Source organism: Rhinoraja longicauda, chromosome 2 (genome assembly GCF_053455715.1).
Source record: "Rhinoraja longicauda isolate Sanriku21f chromosome 2, sRhiLon1.1, whole genome shotgun sequence".
NCBI lineage: Eukaryota > Metazoa > Chordata > Chondrichthyes > Rajiformes > Arhynchobatidae > Rhinoraja > Rhinoraja longicauda.
Genome location: NC_135954.1, coordinates 41736264 through 41748466, shown reverse-complemented (window position 1 = coordinate 41748466; position 12203 = coordinate 41736264). Strand labels below are relative to the sequence as shown.

The following is a 12203-nucleotide window of genomic DNA, read 5'->3' as shown; positions in this document are numbered from 1 at the left end:
CACAAGGGGTAAATCCACCACTGTCTAGAGGAGTGAGATAACTTGATAAACTATACAAGATCCTAATGAGACTTGACAGGAGGATGTGGACGTTTCTTATGGGAGAAGTTGGAATCAAGGAACAACATATAAAAGGGATTACCCATTTTGAAGTGAAATTTTCTGAATCCTAAGTCTTTGGAAGTTGGAAGCAGAATGTGAATATTTTAAGGCAGAAGTAAATAGTTGCTTGACAAGCAAGGGTGAAAAGTTACTGTGGGTAGTCAAGGATGTGTTCAGATTGCAATCACATTGTCCACAATCATATAAATGATGGAGCAAACTATAGGCTAAGTGGCCCAATTTACTCATAATTCAGTGAATTATACCCAATACCAGCATGTCGCTTCATTTTTATTTGCAAAAGACTATAATAATGCAACTGGGGGAAGTATAACATTATGGCCCATGATCTAAGATTGCTGATCTTCCACAGTTCCTTTAGGATAGTATTTTTCTAGCATTGCCACACCCCAGCCCCATTACCATTTTTCTTGAAGAAACCATGCCTTCGGGTACCTACCAGCAGGTCTGTCCTCACACTTGATACATAATGCTGGTTAACTTTAAAACCTGCCATTTTCAAGAGCTTTAGCAATTCACCCAACTCCAAGTTCTCCCCACTTCATTTCATTACCATCTAACTATAAGACTGGCTGCTCGTTACAATAAATAAGTCTCCAGGATGGGGAAAACTGTGCAGCCAGACAGATGGATAAACAACAACCTCCATCACACACAGCGGAAGACTAAGGCTTGACAGGGTCAGAATATCAAAATATCAAAATATGAAGCAGCATCTTAGTGCTGAGTGATAGCATTGTCCACTCCAGTTTGCTCAATAGGAATCCCCTCGGGCAATTACATTTCCTCAGTGGCTCACTCCACTCAAATCTATGCAGCTGCCAGATTATGTTGTGTTTCATCATTGTGAGAGTGCCAGAAACATGTTGAAAACCCAGCAGCAGACAGGGCAGGAATTCATACCATTGCTACCATTGTCACCCAAGAGCTTTCTCAATTCCTCCTTCATGCTCTCATGCATTTCAGAAGTTACCAATGTTCTCCCCAGTCTTCAGGCCTGTTACTATTTTCAGAATGTTTACCTTTTTGTTCAATTTTGTAATATCCTTCAGTTCCTTAAATAGATGCAGAAAAAAGTTTTCAACCTATTTTTTCCCAATGGAATTTATTTTTCTTGAAAACAAAGTGGAAAAGAGTCTCTTCTTCTTACTTCTGCAGTTGAAATGCTGTATTCCACATTAGTTCTTCTCCTCAGAAGCATGGAACAATAGAAATACATGTAACTCCAAACGGGGAGAATAGCTGCTTTTTTTGGATAAATTTAGTCTGATTTTTGGCAGCAGAGAAGGTAGTTTGAGGGAATCGGGTCCTGTTGGGTCTCTCAATTACAGAGGTGCAAAAAATTGACCGGATGACAAATGTATGATGAAAACATGACCTATGAAAACTCAAATCAAACAGAATAAATACCCTGGAATAACTACTTCCAAATAAAGAGCGCTGCTGAACTTTTACTATAGCTTAACATATCTGTAGTTATGTTAAAATTATTTACACAAGACAGATTTTATGATGCATGTATTTTTGAATGCTCTTATGGCTTTAGATGTGGAGATATTGAGCAGTTATGATTTAATTTAATCTATTTTACATGCTTCAATGCCATTGCATGTAAATGCAAGCTATTCTACTGACCTATCTGTGGAATAGCTTGTATTTACACTTCAATGGCACTAAAGATTTACAACTCCCACAGCAAAGAACATAACAGGTGAGCAAAAGCAATCAAAATAATCAAAGAATACCTCAAAATCAATTCCACCAACAAAAATTGTGTTTGGCATGATTCTTCCACTTGGCAAGACATATCTTCGATTCACAGCAGATCCTGCAGAAGACTGGCTGTCCAGTTCCTGACTGACGTCACTATCTTGTGCTTCAATGATTCTTCCAGACTGGAAATAAAGGAAATGTTTAGGAATTCATGAAAATAAAAACTTTTTTTTGTTAATTGAAGATTCATTTTATGTGGAGTTTTTCAGGGATGTAACTGGTGGAATAGAAAAGGAAAACCATTCGATGTCAAGTATTTAAATTTTCTGAATGCTTTTCAAAAGTCAAGAGCAAAATGAGGCCATTAGGCCCATAGCGTCTACCTGTAACCTTAGATACCCTTACTAATTAAGAACCTATCAATCTCTGTTTTAGAAATACCCACTTAGCCTCCACAGCCATCTGTGGAAATTAATTCCACAGATTCACCATTCTGGCTAACGAAGGTCCTCCTCATCTCCTTTCTAAAGGTCTATCTTTCTATTCTGAGGCTACGCCCTCTGGTTCTAGACTCTCCCACGCCGCATTCACTCTATCCAGACTTTTCACTATTCAGTTTCAATGGGGACCCCCTCATCCTTCTAAACATCAGCATGTACAGGCCCAGAGTGCACAAATACTCATCACACCTTAACGCAATCATCCCCGGGATCATTCTTGTAAACCTCTTCTGGACACTCTCCAACACCAGTACATCCCTCATCAGATACAGTGCCCAAATCTGCTCACAATATTTCAAATGTGGTCTGACCAGTGCTTAAAGCCTCAGCATTACATCTGTTTTTATATTCTAGCTCTCTCAAAATGAATCCTAACGTCTGAAGAAGGGTCTTTTTGTCTTCTTCCCTCATAAAGGATATATTTACCATGATGAAGTGCAGCAAAACATTCACTAGACTAATTATGGAAATGACTAGTTTGACATATGAAAGGAGATTGAGTGGATAGCAGGAGGAATCTTAAGAAGGGCTCGACCCAAAGCGTCACCCATTCCTTCTCTCCGGAGTTGCTGCCGCTGAGTTATTCCAGCTTTTTGTGCCTGTCTTCGGTTTAAATCAGTATCTGCAGTTCCCACTTACACTAACATTGTATTTGTCTTCCTTACTACTGATTCAACCTGCAAATTACCCTTTTAGGAATCCTGCACCAGCACTCCGTCCCTTTGCACCTCTGATTTCCAAATCCTCTCCCCATTTAGAACAGTCTATGGCTTTATTCTTACTACCAAAGTGCGTAACCCCATACTTGTTTTCAATCTGCCACTTAATTGCCCATTCTCCCAATCTGCCTGTCCTTCTGCAGACTCCCTGGTTCCTCTACATGACCTGCCGCTCTACCTACCTTCATATCACCCATAAACTTGGCCACAAAGCCATCAATTCCATTTTCCGAATTATTAATATACAAAGTGAAGAGTAGAGGACCGAACGCCGACCCCTGCTGAACACCATTATTCACTTGCAGCCAACCAGAAAAAGCTCCCTTTTGCCATTCAGCCAATTGTTTATTTATGCCAGTAATTTCCCTCTAATACCATGGGCTCTCATCTTGTTTAGCAACCTCATGTGAAGTACTTGAAAATCCAAGTCAACAACATCCACCAATTCTCCTTTGACTATCCTGCTTTTTACTTTCCCAATGAATTCTAATGGATTTGTGAGACAGGATCTCCCCTTCACAACACTATGTAGAATTCAGCCTATTTTATCATGTGCTTCTAAGTACTCAGAAACCTTATCCTTAATAATGGACTCAAAAATCTTACCAAATCTTACCAAGTCAGGCTAACAAACATAGTTTCCACTCTTTTGTCTCGCTCCCTTCTTGAACAGTGGAGCAACATTTGCAATTTTCCAGTCCTCTGGGACCACTCCTGACTATTTTTTAATGTTGATCTTTCAACAATGACTAGTCATATAGCAAGAAAAAAGGCCCTCGGCCCAGCTTGCCCATGCTGACCAACATGTCCCATCTGCACTAGTCCCACCTGCCTGCATTGTGCTAATTTTCCTCTAAACCTATTCTATCCATGTACCTACCTAAATGTTTCTTACACACTGTAATAGTACTTGTCTCAACTACCTCCTCCAGCAGCTCATTCCATACTCCTACCAACTTTTATGTAAAAAAAGTTGCCCCTCGGGTTCGAATTAAATCTTTCCTCCCTCATCTTAAACCCATGTCCTCTGGTTCTCAATTCCTCTACTCTGGGGGAAAAAATTACCCTATCTATTCCTCTCATGATCCTGTACATCTCACCCCTCATCCTCCTGAGCTCCAAGGAATAAAGTCCTAGCCTGCTCAACCTCTCCCTATAGCTCAGGCCCTCAAGTCATGGCAACATCCTTGTAAATCTTTTCTGCACTCTTGCCAGCTGATCATCTTTCTTTTAGCAGGGTGACCAAAACCAAACACAATATTCCAAATGTGGCCTCACCAATGTCTGGTACAACTGCAACATTACCTCCCACTTATATACTCAACACTCTGACTGATAAAGGACAATATGTTAAAATAATTCTTGACCACCTATCTACTCGTGACACCACTTTCAAGGAACTATGTACCTGCACTCCTATATCCCTCTGCTCCACAACATTCCCCAGAGCCATGTCATTCACTGCGGATGTCATGCAGGTACAGCAGGCAGTGAAGAAAGCCAATGGAATGTTGGCCTTCATAACAAGAAGAGTTGAGTATAGGAGCAAAGAGATCCTTCTGCAGTTGTACAGGGCCCTAGTGAGACCACACCTGGAGTACTGTGTGCAGTTTTGGTCTCCAAATTTGAGGAAGGATATTCTTGCTATTGAGGGCGTGCAGTGTAGGTTTACTAGGTTAATTCCCTGAATAGCGGGACTGTCATATGTTGAAAGACTGGGGCGACTAGGCTTGTATACACTGGAATTTAGAAAGATGAGAGGGGATCTTATCGAAACGTATAAGATTATTAAGGGGTTGGACACGTTAGAGGCAAGAAACATGTTCCCAATGTTGGGGGAGTCCAGAACAAGGGGCCACAATTTAAGAATAAGGGGTAGGCCATTTAGAACAGAGATGAGGAAAAACTTTTTCAGTCAGAGAGTTGTGAATCTGTGGAATTCTCTGCCTCAGAAGGCAGTGGAGGCCAATTCTCTGAATGCATTCAAGAGGGAGCTTGATAGAGCTCTTAAGGATAGCAGAGTCAGGGGGTATGGGGAGAAAGCAGAAACGGGGTACTGATTGAGAATGATCAGCCATGATCACATTGAATGGCGGTGCTGGCTTGAAGGACTGAATGGCCTACTCCTGCACCTATTGTCTATTGCTCTGGTTTGACTTCCCAAAGTGCAATACCTCACATTTCCCTGTATTATATTTTATCAACCATTCCTCAGCCCATCTACCCAACCGATCAAGAAGCTCCTGCATTTTTTGACAACCATCTTCACTACCTACAATATCACCCACTTCCGTGTCATCTGCAAACTTACCAACCATGCCTTGTACATTCTCATCCAAATCATTGATATAGATGACAAACAGCAATGGACCCAGCACCAAACCCCGAGGCACACCACAGGCCTCCAGTCCAATAAACAACCTTCCACCATCACCCTCTACTTCCTTCCATGAAGCCAATTTCAATTCAGTCAGCCAGCTCTCCTTGGATCCCAAGCGCTCTTATAGAGCAGCCTACCATGCGGAACCTTGTTCAAGGACTTAAAGCCCTCCATTTCTACCTCAACTGCCAACTTCTCTCCATCACTGAGGAGAACTGGTCTAAGGGCTTAACCTCTTCGACTCCTCCCACTTCCTTCAAATGCAACGCACTAGTATGGGCCCCAGCTATGCTTGTCTCTGTGTAAGGTACATCGAACGATCCCTGTTCCAGGCTTACACTGGTCCTATCCCTGAACTCTATCTCCGCAACATTGACGACTGCATTGGGGCTACCTCCTGCACCCATGCAGAACTCATGGACTTCATTAACTTCACCACTAATTTCCATGCCGAATTCAAATTCACTTGGACCATCTCCGACATATCCCTACCGTTTCTTGATTTCACCGTCTCCATCACAGGAGATAGACCATCAACTGACATCCATTATAAATCTGTAGACCCACAGCTATCTAGACAATTCTTCCCACCCTGCCTCCTGCAAATACTCTATCCCCTACTCCCAATTCCTCCATCTACACCGCATCTGCACCCAAGGTGAGGTGTTATATACCAAGACATCTGAGATGTCCTCAATCTTCAGGGAACGAGGGCTCCCCTCTTCCAGCATAGATGAGCCCCTCACAAGGGTCTTCTCGATATCCCGCAGCTCCGCTCTTGCTCCCCCTCCCCCCAGGATCAACAGGGACAGAGTCCCCCTAGTCCTCACCTTTCATCCCATCAGTCGTTGCATACAGCACATAATCCTCCAACATTTTTTCCACCTCCAACAGGATCCCACCACGAGACACATCTTCCCATCTCTACTCCTTTCCACTTTCTGCAGAGATAACTACCCTGGAGGTCCTGCTTTTCAGCCATTTACCTTATTCCCTAAACTCATGTTGCAGAACCTCCTTCCTCTTCCTACCTATATTGTTTGTGCCAACATGAACGACAATCTCCGGTGTTCCCTCTGCAACTCCCTGATTAATTCTTCCCTTCCCACCCAAACCACCCTCTCCCCAGGTACTTTCCCCTGCAACCCTACAAGATGCAACCACTGTCCCTATACCTCCTCCCTCAACTCCATCCAAAGACCCCGACAGTCGTTTCAGGTGAGGCAGAGGTTCACTTACACCTCCTCCAACCTCATCAACCGTATCCGCTGTTCCAGGTGTGGACACCTATATATCTGCGAGACCAAGCGCAGGCTCAGCGATCGTTTTGCTCAACCCCTCCGCTCAGTCTAGCTAAACCTACCTGATCTCCCAGTTGCTAAACACTTTAACTCCCCCTCCCATACTGACCTTTCTGTCCGGGGCTTCCTCCACCGTCAGAGTGAGGCCCAGCGCAAATTAGAGGAACAGCACCTCATTTTGCGTGGGCAGCTTACACTGCAGCGATAAGAATACTGACTTCTCTAACTTCAAGAAACACTTGCTTTCCCTCTCTCCATCCCTCCCCCTTCCTTGTTCTCCAACCAGTCTGACTGTCCCCCTGATTAAATTTTATCTCTCTGCTTCGTTGTCAACTTCTCCTAGCTAACACTGATCTATTCTACATTTTCATTGAACTTCACATGACCTTTGATGTCACTTTTACACACCAAACACTTCCTTATCTCGGTGTCTCCATCTCCCCTGACTCTCAGACAGAGGAAGGGTCTCGGCCCGACATCACCCATTCCTTCTATCCAGAGATGCTGCCTGTCCTGCTGAGTTACTCAAGCATTTTGTGTCTATCTTCAGTGTAAACCTACATCTACAGTTCATTCCTACACTTGTCAAATGCCTTGCTGAATTCCATTTCAACAATGTCCACAGATCTGCCCTCAAACCTTTTTGGTCACATCTTCAAAAAAACTCAGATTAGTGAGACATGATTTGCCACATACAAAAGCATTCTAACTATTCCTGATCAGTCCCTGTCCATCTAAATGCATATATATATTATCCCTCGGAATACTCTCTAGTAACTTTCCAACCAATGATGTTAGACTTACTGGCCTTTAGTTCCCAGGCTTTTCCCTGCAGCCCTTCCTAAATAGAGGTACAACATATGCCACCCTCAAGTCTTCTGGCACTTTACCCATATTTAATGACTCATAAATCTCAGCCATGGTTCCTGTAATTTCCTCTCTAGCCCCCCCCCCCCCCAGTGTCCTCGGATATATCTGTCAGGCCTTGGAGATTTGTCTACATTTATACATCTTAAGACTTTCAGCATCTCCTCAACTGTAATACTGACTGCCCTCAAAACACTTCCATTGACTGCCCCAAGTTCCTCAGTCCCTATGTTTTTCTCCCCAGTAAAAATTAAGAAATAATTATTGAGGACCTTTCATATCTCCTGTGGCTCTACACATATTTGACCGCTTTGATTGCTGAGGGACCCTATTCTCTATCTGATCACTCTTTATTTTTAATGTATTTATAAAATCTCTTGGGATTTTCCTTAATATTATCTGCCAGAGCTATCTCCCATCACCTTTTTGCCATCCCGATATCCTTTTTTAGATTGCTCCTAGGTTCCTGAAACTCCTCCAGGAATACACTTGACCACAGCTGTCTATTCCTGCCCCATGTTCTGTGGTAGCAGCTGAACCCCCAGGATGGTATGCTGCCTCCCTGGTGCCAGGGTCCAGGATGTCTCGGAGCAGCTGAAGAACATCCTCAAGAGGGAGGGGGAGCAGCCGGGGTTTGGTGTTCATGTTGGCACAAACAATATAGGTAGGAAGAGGAAGGAGGTTCTGCAACATGAGTTTAGGGAATAAGGTAAATGGCTGAAAAGCAGGACCTCCAGGGTAGTTATCTCTGGTTTGCTTCCAATACCTCATGCTAGTGAGGGTAAGAACAGAACGATACGGGAGATGATATGTGGCTGAGGAGTTGGCTGAGGGCAGGGATTTAGATTTCTGGACCATTGGGATCTCTTCTGGGGCAGGGGTGACCTGTACAAAAGGGATGGGTTGCACCTAAACATCCAGGCAGGCAGGTTTGCTAATGCTACACGAGTGCGTTTAAACCCTTGTTGGTAGGGGGGTGGGATCGCATACAGGACAGAGGCAGGTGAGAGGTTAGAAGTTGGTATGGAAGGTGGTGAGGGAAAGGTTAGAGGACAGAATAGGCAGGAGAAAGGCAAAGGAGGAAGAAAGGTTGGTTTAAACTGCATGTGTTTTAATGCATGAGGCCTGACGGGTAAGGCAGATGAGCTTAGGGCATGGATAGGTGCGACTGGGATGTTGTAGCCATTACTGAAACCTGGTTAAGAGAGGGGCAGGACTGCCAGCTCATTGTTCTGGGATACAGGTGCTTTAGGAGAGACAGGGGTGAGGGTAAAAGAGGATGGGGGTGGGGGGGGGTTGCGTTATGGGTTAAGGAGGACATCACGGCAGTGGTGAGAGGTGACATTATGAGAGGTTTGTCTAGTGAGGCTATGTGGGTGGAGCTGAAGAACAGGAAAGGGATGCAAGAAAATAACTGCAGATGCTGGTACAAATCGAATGTATTTATTTCACAAAATGCTGGAGTAACTCAGCAGATCAGGCAGCATCTCAGGAGAAGGAATGGGTGACGTTTCGGGTCGAGACCCTTCTTCAGACTGATGTCAGGGGGGCGGGACAAAGGAAGGATATAGGTGGAGACAGGAAGATAGAGGGAGAACTGGGAAGGGGGAGGGGAAGAGAGAGACAGAGGAACTATCTAATGGAGAAGTCAATGTTCATACCACTGGGCTGCAAGCTGCCCAAGCGAAATATGAGGTGCTGTTCCTCCAATTTCCGGTGGGCCTCACTATGGCACTGGAGGAGGCCCATGACAGAAAGGTCAGACTAGGAGTGGGAGTTGAAGTGCTCAGCCACCGGGAGATCAGGTTGGTTAAGGTGGACTGAGCGAAGGTGTTGAGTGAAACGATCGTCGAGCCTGCATTTGACAATAGACAACAGGTGCAGGAATAGGCCATTCTGACCTTCCAGCCAGCACCGCCATTCAATGTGATCATGGCTGATCATTCTCAATCAGTACCCCATCCCTGCCTTCTCCCCATACCCCCTGACTCCGCTATCCTTAAGAGCTCTATCTAGCTCTCTCTTGAATGCATTCAGAGAATTGGCCTCCACTGCCTTCTGAGGCAGAGATTCCACAGATTCACAACTCTCTGACTGAAAAAGTTTTCCTCATCTCTGTTCTAAATGGCCTACCCCTTATTTTTAAACTGTGGCCCCTGGTTCTGGACTCCCCCAACATTGGGAACATGTTTCCTGCCTCTAACGCGTCCAACCCCTTAATAATCTTATACGTTTCAATAAGATCCCCTCTCACCCTTCTAATTTCCAGTGTATACAATCCTAGTCGCTCCAGTCTTTCAACATATGACAGTCCCGCCATTTCGGGAATTAACCTAGTAAACCTACACTGCACGCCCTCAATAGCAAGAATATCCTTCCTCAAATTTGGAGACCAAAACTGCACACAGTACTCCAGGTTCGGTCTCACTAGGGCCCTGTACAACTGCAGAAGGACCTCTTTGCTCCTATACTCTCAACTCCTCTTGTTATGAAGGCCAACATTCCATTGGCTTTCTTGTTCACAACCAAAACCGTTTGCAAGTTGGAAATGCGGCCATGAACAAAGTTCCAAAGCTGTAGAAAATGCTTGCTGAGATGCATTGTCCCATACAAATAGATAGGCGGAAGAGGTGTATTAAACCTAATTTTGCCATTCTTAATAAAATGCAGATATTAACAAATTTAGCCCACGCCTATTTTGTGTTAATGATGTTATTCTTTTTAAATACTTTACGACAGAAATGTTTTAAAATCCTATTGGCACTTTTTGAAAAGGACCCTGCTGCTCGCCCATACAGCATCATTAGAGCGAATCCGCAAAATTGTTCCCACCTCACCCACTTCCTCAAGCAGCTTGTTCAATATACACACCACCGTCCGTGTGAAAAAGTTGCTCCTTTCCTTTAAACCTATGCCCTCTGGTTTTAGACGTCCCTACCTTGGTAGACTTCCTTGCTTGTTATTCATCTTATCTATGCCCCTTATAATTTTATAAACCATTATTATACAGTCTCCCTCCTAAACTCCAGGCAAATAAGATCCAATGTATCCAATCCCTTCCGCACAAATCAAGACCTCCTGGTAAAATTGGCATAAATCTTTTTTGTGCCCTTTCCAGTATAATCACATCTTTCTTATAGCAGGACAAACAGAACTGTACACAGTACTCCACATGTAGCCTTACTAATGTTTTATATATCTGTAACATAGTGTTCCAACTCTTGAGCACGATACCATGACCAATCAAGGCAAGCATGCCCAATGCATTCTTCACCACTCTGTCTACTCATGTCACCACTTTCATGAAACTATGTTCCTGCATGCCTAGGTCTATGTTCTATAATGGTGACAAAAGATTAGCTAGCTATATTCAGAGAAGTATTCCTTATGGTTGCAGATTAAGTGAAATTAAAACTTCATATATGTTATGTTGCCCATTAATGAATAGAGATATTTTTATTAAAAGTATAAGTTTTTGATCAGGTACAGCACCTTGCTTCTAAAATTGTATGCAGAAAAACTGATGTTGCAATTAGAATTACTATTTAAAAGTTACACATTTGTTGCTGGTAGCATGACATCTTCTTACAAGTATCCTTATTCAAAGTCAATAAAGTATCATTCATTCAAAGTCAATGAAATATGAACAATGTTAGGGATTCCCAATTTAATTTAAAATTAATAAAGCATTGTGACTTAAGTGCATGAGTTTGTAAATATGCACAGAGTAAAACCTTTACATAGCCAATTGCATTTCACTTGCTTAACATCCTAATGTCTTTAAATCCTTAACATGATTCATGTATTCTATCAGATGTGGCAGAAACTTCAATATGGCAGATTAAACTTCCTATGACCAGGTGCAGGAAGGTGCTGAAGAAAGGAGCTGGACATTGTGCGGAGCAAAGACTACAAGTACCAGAACATGATACTTTTAACTGACTGGACATCATGCAACAAAAAGCTTTTCAATGTATCTTGGTACACACGACAATAAACTCAACTAAACTTAGGCAGATGAATGAACATACGGGAGAGAGGAATGAAAATAGGTGATATGGTTATCAGTGGTTTGGCATCAACCATCATATTTTTGACAATGTGGGGCATCTCACTTTAGTAGTTCAAAGCACTAGTGTACGCTGTGAAAATGTGTTAAAATGGTACCAGGGATGAGGACCTACATTTATCCAAAATAAAAGCTGATACTATTTTACCTAGACCAAAAGGTAATATGGAAATTTAAGGTAGTGCACAAAATTAATTTAGCTGTAGCTTCCTTCTAATAAATTCTACAATCAGAGTTGAGACATTTAAGGTAATTGATGTGGGTAAAGAGTGAAGAAAATATATTTTTTAACATAGATAGCACATTGATCATAACTGAACAAGTGAAACATTTCAGTGCATGAGACTTGTTGATTTTCTCCATAAATAAATCTTTCGGAAGCACCTCAACGGCTAAATTGTCACCATGAATTAGACAATACCAGGTTTTCCAGGCATTATTTCACAACTCCCCTCCAGTGTGCTCAAAAATCCATCCTTGGATAGTTCCACATCAATCAACTGACCATTAACAACATTACTTCCGACTGAT

General features: G+C 42.9%; 1 protein-coding gene across 1 annotated transcript in view; it reads right to left on the bottom strand.

The window, feature by feature from the left end:
- Positions 1-5919, bottom strand: part of dazl (deleted in azoospermia-like) — a 31305-nt gene extending 25386 nt beyond the window's left edge. Inside the window, exons 1-2 of the mRNA XM_078422310.1 lie at positions 5908-5919; positions 1869-2018 (exon numbers count right to left, since the gene is read on the bottom strand). Coding sequence (XP_078278436.1) covers positions 1869-2018; positions 5908-5919 — 162 coding nt within the window. The remainder of the gene's footprint in view (positions 1-1868; positions 2019-5907) is intronic.
- Between the last annotated feature and the right edge of the window lie 6284 nt (positions 5920-12203).